This window comes from Sinocyclocheilus anshuiensis, unplaced genomic scaffold, assembly GCF_001515605.1.
Source record: "Sinocyclocheilus anshuiensis isolate Anshui unplaced genomic scaffold, SAMN03320099.WGS_v1.1 scaffold2085, whole genome shotgun sequence".
NCBI classification, from domain to species: Eukaryota; Metazoa; Chordata; class Actinopteri; order Cypriniformes; family Cyprinidae; genus Sinocyclocheilus; species Sinocyclocheilus anshuiensis.
The window spans coordinates 178,267-192,030 of NW_015554052.1; the positions used below are offsets into that span (position 1 = coordinate 178,267).

Here is a 13,764-nt window from a genome sequence, read left to right on the forward strand (position 1 = left end):
GTGTGTGTGTGTGTGTGTGTGTGTGTGTGTGTGTATGTATGTGTGTGTGTGTATGTATGTGTGTGTGTGTAATATTATCAGTTTGATGACTTTGATACTACCAGATGAGTAGTGAGCTGAATATTCAGACTATTGTCTTCTATAGAGCTGCTTTATAGTTGAATCAGATTCATTTCATAATTGATGAATTTTGCAACATCGATACTGTTATTGAACTGAATTGAATCATCATTGAACTGAACTGAGCTGAAAAATGACACTATTGTCTTCTGTAGAGATGCTTATAGCTGAACTAAGCTTGTTTCATAATTGATGAACTTTAAACAGTTATCGAACTGAAGTGAATCAACTGAACTGAATTGAGCTGAATAATGACACTGTTGTCTTCTGTAGAGATGCTTATAGCTGAATTGTTTCATAATTGATTAACTACGCAGTTATTGAACTGAACTGAATCAACACTGAACTGAGCTGAATAATTGCACTGATGTCTTCTGTAGAGCTGTTTTATAGTTTTTATAATTCTGTTCAGACTTTGTGTTAACAGCATCTATTAATATTTATACTGGCTTATTTGGATGTGCTGTATGTTACCATTTATACTTGTTCCAAAGAATCTGCTACTATTTATATTGTTTAAACATTTATATTGTTTCTATTTAAACAGTGTAAATAACATTTACCGTTTTTTTTTTGCACCGGTGTAAATAGCTGCTGCATTACATTATGCAACAAATAAACAAAAATGTTTTGTTTTATTTTATTTTATTCATTTATTTATTTTGGTTTGATGTCATGTGATCGAATCTCAGGTCAATATATTTTTTAAATAAATCATATAGTGCACTATGCATTTGCAATGATGTTATTGTTAACTAAACCTAAAATTAAAATAGTAAAATAAAATAAAATAATTTTCATTAGTTGAAATAAAACTGAAATAAGATTGATGAAAAACTTTATGTAAAATTACTGAAACTAAAATTGAAAAACAAATGGAACTAAATAGAAATATTCAAAAAAGAATATTACAAACATAAACATATTGCTAAAATGAAAATAAAAATTCAAAATATTAAGAAAAATGATATATATAATACAATACTAATATATAACATATATTAGTATATACTAATATGTATTATATAAATAATACTAATATAACAGAAATAAAAGGCATTTGATTGCATTTTATTTTCAGATTTTTTGTTGGTTTGATTAGCTTGATCTCTGTTGAACTGCACTATTTACCTGTGGTTCATTTCACAATCCTTTCAAACTGTATCCCTTAAGACTTCATACTTTTTCCTGATGATTTTAAAGGGACAGAACATGTAGCCTGAAAGCATACTTGCACAATTATTGTAAACAATTCACAAACATTCACCGTCTTGCTAGCTGCTTAAAAGTCCTTGATTTTGTTGTATTCACAATTCAGAAAATCTTTGGCAACACTAAGTGTTTTTTTTTCTTCCCCTAAGCACGTTTTCTTCCTTCGTCTGTTTGTCTTTCTCTCATCTCTCAAGCATACACCTGCGCGTGAATATTGAGCACACAAACCCGCCAGAGGCCCGTCAGCGTGTTCAGGTAGATGGATGCGTTTGATTGGTCCAGGCTGTGATTGGCATTAATTGCCATGGCAGAAGGCATGCCCGCCTTTCACATGAGGTCAGCTCTGATTGGCCTGATGAGGCCAGATCCTTCTTCTGGAGGTCCCGGGCCCCGAGGGCTCCTCGCGCGCTGCCTGTCCTGAATTCACCCCACCTCAGCACACTCCACCCGTCAGATCTGCTGATGGCTCACCGGAGACGAGAGCCGTACGCGTCAGCTGCTTTCCATTAGGCCTGCGTGTCTCGCTGTTGTGTTTACCGAGCACAATCAAGTCTAATTGTGCGACGTCTATTGGAGAGTGAGACATTGTTTCCGTTCTTATTTTGTGTTGCGTTGATTCTACCATCCGATATTTTTCTGTTGCTCATGAAAGACTGACTCAGTGTGTAAGAATCCGTGTGTTTATTTGACTTCTGCTTCAGTTTATACTGAAAGAAGCAGACGAACAGAATGTGAGAGGAAGAATAAATCCATTTGAGACAGAGCGAGTGGTATTTAAGTTTAAGAAAATACATTTATGCTCATAATAACATCAGAAATGCTGAAATCAGTTTAGCTTTTATCCCTTATGCCAGTGTTGGCCTGTATAAAAAGTGACTGAAGTGGAGCTACATCTGATTCAATCTGTACTGTATGAGAGCTATATATATTCATATTTTATATTTTAATAATTAGAAAAACACATTTATATAAATGATTCATATAAATTGTCAAGCTCTAAAGTATTTAATCGGGTTTGAATTGCAGTAAAAAAAAACTATTCACAAACTACAAAAGTCTTGTACATTTACTGTAAATCTTGATGAAAATTCAGTGATTATAATGTTGGATCATTTCACAATCCTTTCAAACTGTATCCCTTAAGACTTCATACTTTTTCCTGATGATTTTAAAGGGACAGAACATGTAGCCTGAAAGCATACTTGCACAATTATTGTAAACAATTCACAAACATTCACCGTCTTGCTAGCTGCTTAAAAGTCCTTGATTTTGTTGTATTCACAATTCAGAAAATCTTTGGCAACACTAAGTGTTTTTTTTTCTTCCCCTAAGCACGTTTTCTTCCTTCGTCTGTTTGTCTTTCTCTCATCTCTCAAGCATACACCTGCGCGTGAATATTGAGCACACAAACCCGCCAGAGGCCCGTCAGCGTGTTCAGGTAGATGGATGCGTTTGATTGGTCCAGGCTGTGATTGGCATTAATTGCCATGGCAGAAGGCATGCCCGCCTTTCACATGAGGTCAGCTCTGATTGGCCTGATGAGGCCAGATCCTTCTTCTGGAGGTCCCGGGCCCCGAGGGCTCCTCGCGCGCTGCCTGTCCTGAATTCACCCCACCTCAGCACACTCCACCCGTCAGATCTGCTGATGGCTCACCGGAGACGAGAGCCGTACGCGTCAGCTGCTTTCCATTAGGCCTGCGTGTCTCGCTGTTGTGTTTACCGAGCACAATCAAGTCTAATTGTGCGACGTCTATTGGAGAGTGAGACATTGTTTCCGTTCTTATTTTGTGTTGCGTTGATTCTACCATCCGATATTTTTCTGTTGCTCATGAAAGACTGACTCAGTGTGTAAGAATCCGTGTGTTTATTTGACTTCTGCTTCAGTTTATACTGAAAGAAGCAGACGAACAGAATGTGAGAGGAAGAATAAATCCATTTGAGACAGAGCGAGTGGTATTTAAGTTTAAGAAAATACATTTATGCTCATAATAACATCAGAAATGCTGAAATCAGTTTAGCTTTTATCCCTTATGCCAGTGTTGGCCTGTATAAAAAGTGACTGAAGTGGAGCTACATCTGATTCAATCTGTACTGTATGAGAGCTATATATATTCATATTTTATATTTTAATAATTAGAAAAACACATTTATATAAATGATTCATATAAATTGTCAAGCTCTAAAGTATTTAATCGGGTTTGAATTGCAGTAAAAAAAAACTATTCACAAACTACAAAAGTCTTGTACATTTACTGTAAATCTTGATGAAAATTCAGTGATTATAATGTTGGAATTTAATTATTTTCAAATATTTAAGTATTTATAATTATTTAATTTAATTATTTTTTACTATAATGCAAATTCCAGTTTCTGTAAATTATAAATTATAAGAAAATGAACACCGTTGTCTTTCAAATATTCAAAAATATTGTCAAATATTGTCAAAAAGGCCTTCACAGATAAGATAATCCCAGAGTGCACTGCGGCAAGCTTAGTAAAAATGTATCCAAGAAAGTTTGATATGAAATATATTTCATTCCATTCTGAACCGTATAAATAACTTCAGTACATTAAAATGGATTATTTCACCCAAAGTTTTCGTGTTATGAATTTTTGTTTGTTAGAATGTCAAACTTTACTGGAAGCATTTGTGAACTGAGTCTCCCATGCACTTGAAATAAAATAAGTCGTGATCATGCAATGTGTTTATTAATAAGAGAACTGTGTTTTGTTGTCAGGTGTCGGGGAGTTCGGCAGGTTCTCCGGGCGGATCGTCGGCCCCGTCCTGCTCGTCACAGCAGTATAACCGCCAGAGAATAACACGCGTCAACCTCAGGGACTTCATCTTCTACATGGAGCAGGAGCGAGAGACCAGCAGATCTCTCTTACTGTACCGGGCTCTCCTGAAGTAGCCAACGCTGAGCGAATGCTGAGCAGCGATCGACTTCCTTCTCAGCTCTGCGACGTGCCTTCAGCCCTGTTCACCGCCTCTGTGTCTGTGAGCTCGTGATGTCAGCGTTGCTTTTGATAGAAAAGCTCTGAAAAAAGAGAGAGAAAAAAAAACAAGATGAGCTTCATGTTTCCTGTTTTCTCCTCAACGTTATTAGGTAAACTGTATTTATGATAGTGAATTTTAAGGCTTGTCTCTCCGGCTTTGAGCTGAGGAGTGTTTGTTTGTTTGTTTGTTTTTTGTGTATGAATGAATCTGACACTGTAAATACCACGTTCTTCATCAGTATTTTAGTCTAAAAATCCCCCCCCCAAAAAAGATGGAAAAAAGATTAAGAATTCATTCCCTTTTTTTATTAATGTGTTCCCTCATTTTAGTTCAATCGTGACCACAGTTTGCTATTCGACGCCTTCATTTTAGTAAATCATGATCACATTGTACTAATTCTTTCCCTCGCTTTGATTTACTAAAATGATGGAACAAATTAGTACAAATTTGCAACAGTTTACTAAAATGAAGGAATAAATAAGTACAAATTAGTCACAATTTACTAAAACGAGGGAATTAATAAAAAATGAGCAACAATGTACTAAAACAAGGAAATAAATTAATAAAAATTAGCAATGATTTACTAAAATTAGTAAACGAATTAATAAATATTAGCAACGATTTACTAAAATGAGGAAACGAATTAATAAAAATTCGATTTACTAAAATGAGGTAACGAATTAATAAAAATTTGCAACGATTTACTAAAATGAGGAAACTAATTAATAAAAATTAGCAACGATTTACTAAAATTAGAGAATTAAGACCACAGAGTATATCTTAAGTATATTTTTCTCAAATTAGCAAAGATTTTTTTTCTTGTTTTTAAAATAAGCTTCACTACATTTTCTTTATGCTTTGAACAAGAATATCATAATATTTCATGCATTTTTGCTCTTTTTGGTGTGATATACTTCAATATTTTTAGTATCAGAAATCCTGATGAAGTGAGTGTTTCTCGCAGTGCAGATGTCGTTCTGCTGTATATTCAACACCGAGCGCTTACAGTGACGATCTCCGAGACGAAACGCCTTGAAGTGATCAATGTACTTTTCCGTTAAAGAATCGCGTCGTTCTCTAAAACATATGCAGACTTTCCCAAACATCATCATCATCATCATCATCATCATCAGTGTCCAGCCAGTCGCAGTATTTAAAACCCCATCAAAGTTGACTAAAAACTCTTTTTCAAAACCTTTATCGGCGAGTCTCGATGTAAATAGACTTTTTGATGAATATTGTTTTTAACAGCATGTGTAAATTATTTCCACATGATATTTTAGCAACAAAGTAACGTTTTAAACTAGGAACGAAGCGTTCCTTCTAAATCGATCACGAAGCTTCTGTCTGTCATTGTGATTCGTGTAGCTTTAATATTTGTCCACGAGGAGCACGAATCACGTGTTTCCCGAAATCAGGCCAGCAGATCCGAGCTATAGCAATACAGCCAACACATCGTCTGAACGTTACGTCCACGTTTGACTTCTGTTTGTGATGCATTTCCCAATCAAACACCATATTCAGTGAGAAAAGAAGTACCAATCCCAACAGATCCTAAGTTTCTCATCTCATAAACACGACCAGAACTGAAAGCAGCACTAGATTATGAAGGCAAACGGTTTAGAATAACATGCACTGATAAATCAATGTATTATGAAAGTATTAGAGATTCATTTTGATTTCATTTTTGTCACCGCCTGGACCATAAAACTGGATTTCACTTCCCTCGACTGTGTTTCAAACTGAGTGTTAAACTCAGTATTATCCCTTCATTTAACTGATACTTTAAGCTGGTTTAAGTTATTGATGTCCGTCGTTCATTTATCATTCGTAAGCTCAGTCACGAGGAAGAACTCGAATCCTGTAAGCATTTATTTTGGCGAGGGTTCGCCGTACGTGATGTCAGGAGAGGTCAAGTTCTGTGACCTTTCTTCACTCGGAGTCCGGTCAGAAACGGATCCTCTCGCTCTTCTATGCACCATGAGTCCCGTTGCTTTGCGGTTTGTGTTTGTGTGTGAAACTCGACGCACGTGGAAGGTTTTAGTTTGGTTTTTAGCTTCAGTGTTTTCATCTGTGTCCGGGAAATTTCGTTTTGGACCTATTTATATTTTCTCATTCGCATCCACGTTTGCCACTTTTCAGGCAAAGCGCTTCATTCCCCGACAGTCCCGTTCGAAACAAGCACAAATGTATTTGTTGGGTTGTTTAAACCGACTTTATCAGTCTTCTGTTTTCTGTTTTCCGCTGGAGGCTCTTTCTATGACTTATGCTTTGTAGCCCAAATATTATTAGCACTCTCTTCATATTGTATTACTGACGTGCCCAGCTGGAATTTAATGTTTCGATCTATGGATAATTTGTATATATTGTTTACAAGACCTTGTGTTTATCAGAACTATCTTATTTTTGGTAAATTCTGTACATATCCTGAAATATTTCTGTTTGTGTGAACATACTTCTGTATTTGTACCTATTTTGTAAAGGAATAAAAAAGCTGTTTACTAAACTTCAAAATGTTTACAGATGTGCGGTTCACCATTTAATAAATGTTATAGTATAAAATGCATATATTTATATAAATATTTATATAAATATTTAGTATTTAAGATATAACTTTAATATATAACACATTAAATACAATTTATATATACTTTGTAATAATTTAATAATGATATATATATATATATATATAACAAATCAAAACAAACAAGCCAAAGTAAATTATGAAAGGAAACCCAGTCAAGAACCACTTAACTACAGATTCAAGTTTATCATTAATATAAACTAATTATCATAATTATATGAATATGTCATTGACAGGGTTGATGTTTATAAAGTAGATGAAAGCACAAACAAATGTCAGGTGAATATTACGCCTTTTTTATTATAGCAAATATGCAAGTAAATAAAAAAAGAAGTCACTGTAAATAAACACATGCCCTTTAATACCACAGTCTAATTATTAATACATTAAATAATGACAGTTTTCAGCTTGGTAGACAGTTTGAAATGTGGAGGATCTTCTCTTGTCATTTGTATGTACATTATCATATTGCTTTGCTCGTGTTCAGTCCATCAGTCTGGTGTTAAAGCAGTGTCAGAATCTCTTCTCGGGTTTGTTTACAAAGAGAAACCAGCATCTGAATGTGTCAGTATACAAATAACTGTACATAGTACCAGCGTTTTAGACCTGATGGACGCGACCACATCCACAGCGTCCTGAAATACATCACAACCACATGGAAAGTAATCCAACATAATTCCACACAAACCTTGCGCTCTTCTGTTCAGCAAACTTGACGTATCAAACAAGATCAGAGCATAAACACACGACTTCATCCACACTGGGATCTTCTGAGTGTGTTTTGGGTTTGTAAATGTGCATGTGAGGATTGTGTAGAGAGGCATGCTGGGATAGCTCTTGGCACATGAAAGGGTGCTTGGTCATGCCCTTTGTGACAGAACTGGACCAGATCTGGGTCAGAACAAAGGCTGGCTCAAGAGGGTTCCCACCGGAGGGTCGAGTCTCGCCTGTAGCCTGTGGACATTTAATCAGACAGCCAAGAACACCACATAATGCAAAAACACTAGTGCATTATTGAAGACATTCAGACTCCAAGCTGCAGCGCTTTCTAATCCAGCTCGAGTTTGAATGAGACTCTGGATGAACAAATCAGAACGAGGCCGTTTGTTTTTGATCGAGAAGAAACAGCATCTGTGACTTTGATCTTCGGAAGGGAAGTGACCACCGCCCAGCGATGATGATGATGATGATGATGATGATGATGAACACTGGACTCAAAGCCACATCACTAACAACAGACCATCGGCTCAGAGCTCGAGGCAAGACTCGGCAAAAGTGATTCTCAACAGAAATACACTATAAAAACTATCAAAAAAAAAAAAAGACAAAATGAATGCAAACACTGTATAGACCTGGTTGACAAAAAATGACATAACCCTTCTATTGCCGCCTCCTATTAATTTTATGGTTCTTTAAATTAAATTAAAATATAAATTTTTTAATTTAGTAGCTTGTGACCTGTTCACTGTTCAAAAAAAAAAAAAAAACGGTGACCAGGTAACAAGCAGGGCTTTTATAGTTAAATAAAACTAAAATTAAAACCATTAAAAACAAATCATTACTTGAAACGTTAAATGAATAAATGTTAAATGAAATAGAAAAAAACATACAAAAAAATTTCAGCTAGTTGCCAACATTTCTCATTTTAACGGTTTAATTTGATGTACTAAAATAACTAAAACTGAAATAAAAATTAATAAAAACTATATAGACATACAACTACTAAAAATAAATAAATAAATAAAATCCTAAAAATGACAAAACCACAACAAAATACTAAAACTTTAACTGCAATTAAAATGAAAACAGAAAATGTAAAGAAAATATAAAAACTGATTTAAAATATTAATTAAAAACTAAAATTACACTGGTAACATCTGGTAGAAAATTAAAATGTGATTTTTGGATGATGAAATTTTGAAGAATCATAAAAGTAATTTTTTATAAATTAAATATATGCATAAAATATTCCAAAAATTGTTATTTTTTATTGTAATATATTTTATGTATTTCATATATATATATATATAATTTTTTAACTGGACAATAGAAGGGTTAAATCAAGTAGGCTTTGATGGAACAGTTACAATTACAAATTTTAAATTAAAAAAGTTACAAATGTTAAATAAACTTTATGGCAATAGATTTACGATATTTGCAAATCATATCTTTTTTTTACAGACAGCACAACAATGTGCGTCTGCAGTGTTGATTTGGTTGTTAGTTCTTTCTGTTGATGAAGTTTTGTCCAGTGTAAACGTTGCGTGAGACATTCATCACACACACACACACACACATCTGATGAAGCACCTTTTTCACAACGTATCTGCCGTTTACTCAGCATCTGACAACATTTTGACATCAAAATAGAAACCGGACAACTTCAAACTAAACCTGATAAACTGGGCTAATGAATAGTGATTATTCATTCACAAAGATGGTTTAAAAATTAATGCATCATAGTTAGTACCCCCATTCTGTCAGCGCGCTCCAACTTGAGTCTATTTCCACTGAATCTTTAAACACGCGGGCGGCTTGTTTTCGCGCGATCTCGAGATGCATTTAAGTGCAAACGTACCGTTATTGACACAATCATACGTCTTCACTGCCAATGTTTTGCCTCGAGCTCCTTACATTTTGTTCTTGACACACACGACTCTAGTTTCTGTATAGTTCAGAACCCATTTGATTCAAGCATTAGCTTATAAAAATTTCAGATGTTTAACGATATGCTTTAATGTTCTGGCTCGCTCTGGCTTTAGAAATAGCCACGTTTGCTTGCAGCTCCTTTAAACAAAGAAACCTTCAGCAGCCGAACGCATTAAACCCCAGACTGCTTGAGGGTGTAATAGCGTTTTCCTGCCAGGAAAGTCTCTCAAATGTAATGCCTTCAGAACGCCACTTCCATCATCCTTCATGTAACAAAAGAAATAAACACAAAACTCCAGCCTAGTACTGCATACAACATGGTGCTATAAGGAGTGAAAAATGTCTTTAGAAACAAGGATGAAATGAAAAACAATCCAAAAAAATGGACCCCCGGCCCCTGACGATGCCGTTTTTTGTTCGTAAGCATCGCGCCACAATCGTCATGAGATAATGACACACACTGCACCAGCAGAGGGGCGGAGCCTGCGTTCCGTATGTGTGAGGATGTCCTCTGATTGGTGGTTTGGGCGGAACAGGGCGTGACTCAGATCCTGCTGGAGTTCTTTGGGTTTCTGGTTTGATTACATTCCCCGTATAAATGCTGAGAGAGTGTGTGAGAGTGTGTGTGTGTGTGTGTGTGTGTGTGTCGAGGGGCCGAGGGCCTGAGCGTGTGTCTCTAGTCCAGCGGCTCCTGCTTTATCCTGATGGGCGTGTTCATGGACTGACTCCGCCTGTCCTCGCGACACACGACGTACTCGCTGAACTGAGACGAGTCGACGCCGCCGCCGCAGGACGCAGCCACGCTGAAACCCTTCTGGAAGAGACGCTCCAACACCTGAAACACACACACACACAGGCGGTCAAACATGACAGACTGAAGGACATCAGCATTAATAGTCAATTAAAAATGTTCACTCAGAAATACAATAAAAATGTGACATATTATTGTGATTTAAAATAACTGTTTTCTATGTGAATATCTGTTAAACTGTAATTTATTTCTGTGATCAAAGCTGTATTTTCAGCATCATTACTCCAGTCTTCAGTGTCACATGATCTTCAGAAATCATTCTAATATGCTGATTTGCTGCTCAAGAAACATTTCTGATTATTATCAATGTTGAAAACAGTCGTGCTGCCCGATATTTTTGGAAACTGATACATTTTATTTTTCAGGATTCACAGATGAACAGAAAGTTGAAAAGAACAGCGTTTATTTGAAATAGAAATCTTTTGTAACATTATAAATGTCTTTACTGTCAATTTTTAATCAATTTAATGCATCCTCGCTGAATAAATGTATTAATTCCTTTCATTAAAAAATGAAACTATTGAACATTAGTGTATGAGTCAGCAAAAAGAGTAAAGGCAAAAAATAAAATAAACAAGCCTTCAAAAATGACAAACTACATTAAACAGTACTTCCCATATGCCAAAAAATAAAATAAAATAAAATCTGGCCAAAATATATTTTAAATATATTCTAAATATACACTACTCACAAAAAGTTAGGGATATTTGACATTCGGGTGAAATTTATGGAAAATGTAAAAAGTTCATGCTACAGTGATATTATATCATGAAAGTAGGGCATTTAAGTAGAAGCATGCAATGGTAATTTCTTCATCTCAAACTATTTATTGAAACAAAAGCTAACAACAGTGCTGGGTAATGTATACCACAACACAAAATCTCAATGTCTCAATAACTTGTCATGTGTCCTCGAGCATCAATTACAGCTTGACAACGACGTCTCATGCTGTTCACAAGACGACTTATTGTCTGCTGAGGCATGGCATTGCACTCTTCTTGAAGGGCTGCCCTCAGGTCACTGAGGTTCTGGGGTGCAGGGTTACGACCCTCTACACGATGACTCAGCTGATCCCATGGGTTCTCTATGGGATTCAGGTCTAGAGAAAGTGCAGGCCACTCCATTTGAAGTACCCCAGCCTCCAGCAGCCGTTCCCTGATGATGTGACCTCGATGAGCTGGGGCATTGTCGTCCTTGAAGATGAAATCAGGCCTGTGTTGCTCACGCAGAGGCACAATGACTGGATTAATGATGTTATTCAGGTAGTATTGGCTTGTCACAGTACCATTCACAAGGTGTAGGGCAGTTCTGTATTGACTAGACACACCTGCCCAGACTGTAACACCAGACAACAGGCTCGTCTGGTGACAACACTGGCTGATGCATAGCGTTCTCCTGGACGTCTCCAACAGAATGGGATGTGGCCAAAGGATGTCCACTTCTATGCCTTTCTGTGACTCTTCAAGTCTCTCTGTGTCTCTGTTGCAACCTGCTGATGACACTCTGTGACACTCAACTTCCCTCTGAGAACATCCCGTTTGAAGCCTCGCAATGTCCAGGTACTGTTGATCAGTTGTTACGTGTCGTCTTGGTCTCATGATGTCAAAATCTGAACAGCATGATGAAGAGGACTGTTTAAATACAAATTGTCATTGAACCAGAACATTTAGTGGTCGATTCATGGATCAGACACTTGTTGTGATTTTTGCGGTTAATCACCTTGTTAGAGAACAGCATGTTACGCAATACGTACTGAAACATTGAACAGATGGACATATGCATTCAAAAGTTTAGAGAAGGTCAAATTAGGTTCACCTGTAAAGGTTAAAGTGCATTTTAGGTGCATTCTGAAATTTCACCCGGAAGTCGAATATCCCTAACTTTTTGCGAGTAGTGTATGTTGTAAACAGTGAAGCTAAACAAAATATATTTTTAAAACAAACAAACAAACAAAATTGTTCAAACTAAATGCAAAAGCAGATGGAAAAGCCTACTAGAGATCAAAACTTGATTTAAGATTTTATAATGTTTAATTTATGTTTTCATATATTGTAATGTAATTTTTTTTGGCAACATTGGAAAGCATGTTCCGCACTGATTTTTATTAAAATGTGTTATATTTTTACATATGTTATAGACAACAAATAAAGTTTTTCTTAAAATGTGATGTATGTGAATGTATTTTTTTGGACTGACATATATGAAGGTAGAAAATATATGGCATATATATCACTAGAAAATATATTTACGTAAATATATATTTTGAAGCATATTTTAGGAAATATGTTTTTGGCTATTTTTGGAATATTTTGAAATATATTTTTTGCTGTGTGGTTTGTGTCTGTCTAAAGGTGGTTTATTTAGAGACTTGCTCAGAAACACGAAACAAAGGGCTTTATACTATAAACATATACTCTGAGACAGACTCTGACACTCTCTCACACACACACACACACACACAATGCAGCTCGGTTCTGGTCAGTTTACAGTAAACTCTGTTTTCATCCGATTCAACATTCATCACACAGCAGCTCCGCTCATCCCGACTGAAAGTCACTGCGAGATCGGCCACACAGACGGTCAGACATGACAGACTGAAGAATATCAGCATTAATAGTGAATTAAAAAATGTTCACTCAGAAATACATAAAAAATGTGACATATTATTGTGATTTAAAACAGCTGTTTTCTATGTGAATACGACATTTATAATGTGACAAAAGATTTCTATTTCAAACAAGTGCTGTTCTTTTGAACTTTCCTGAAAAATAAAATGCATCACGGTTTCCACAAATATATGAAGCAGCACAACTGTTTTCAACATTGATAATAATCAGAAATGTTTCTTGAGCAGCAAATCAGCATATTAGAATGATTTCTGAAGATCATGTGACACTGAAGACTGGAGTAATGATGCTGAAAATTCAGCTGCGCATTACAAAAATAAATTACATTTTAACAGATATTCACATAGAAAACAGCTGTTTTAAATTGTAATAATATTTCACATTTTTACTGTATTTTTGATCAAATAAATGCAGGCTTGGTGAGCAAAAGAGACATGAAAAATCTTACCACTCCCAAACTCTTGAACAGTAGTGTACTGTATTAGTGTGTACAATTCAGCATCAATAAGAAACATGAATGCTAACGGTTTAACATGTTTGTATGTAGCTCATTTTGATGGAAGATAAACGAGAGAGAGATGTGCTTTGGTGATTTCATTTGGTTGTTTGTCAGCAGTAACTTCAGGAGAATCTGTCTGTCATTCTCATAAACAACCACAGAACGAGATTAAACATTCAGCAGATGAGTGACGACCGTATTTAACTGCAGGATGAACAAACCTGTGTGTGTGTGTGTGTGTGTGTGTGTGTGTGAGTGAGTGTG

General features: G+C 35.9%; 2 protein-coding genes across 7 annotated transcripts in view; one reads left to right on the forward strand and one right to left on the reverse strand.

Annotated features, from left to right (window-relative positions):
* LOC107668485 (transcription initiation factor TFIID subunit 4-like) overlaps window positions 1-4,594 on the forward strand; it is an 88,747-nt gene extending 84,153 nt beyond the window's left edge. The window contains exon 15 of the mRNA XM_016460364.1: window positions 4,071-4,594. Within this exon, the coding sequence (XP_016315850.1) occupies window positions 4,071-4,244 (174 nt within the window). The 3' untranslated portion in view covers window positions 4,245-4,594. The remainder of the gene's footprint in view (window positions 1-4,070) is intronic.
* A 4,393-nt stretch (window positions 4,595-8,987) lies between these two features.
* The window catches only part of LOC107668486 (BTB/POZ domain-containing protein kctd15-like), a 28,659-nt gene continuing 23,882 nt past the window's right edge, over window positions 8,988-13,764 (reverse strand). For all 6 annotated transcript variants that reach the window (XM_016460371.1, XM_016460369.1, XM_016460368.1 and 3 more), the window contains one exon: window positions 8,988-10,398. In XM_016460371.1, the coding sequence (XP_016315857.1) occupies window positions 10,240-10,398 (159 nt within the window). In that variant the 3' untranslated portion in view covers window positions 8,988-10,239. The remainder of the gene's footprint in view (window positions 10,399-13,764) is intronic.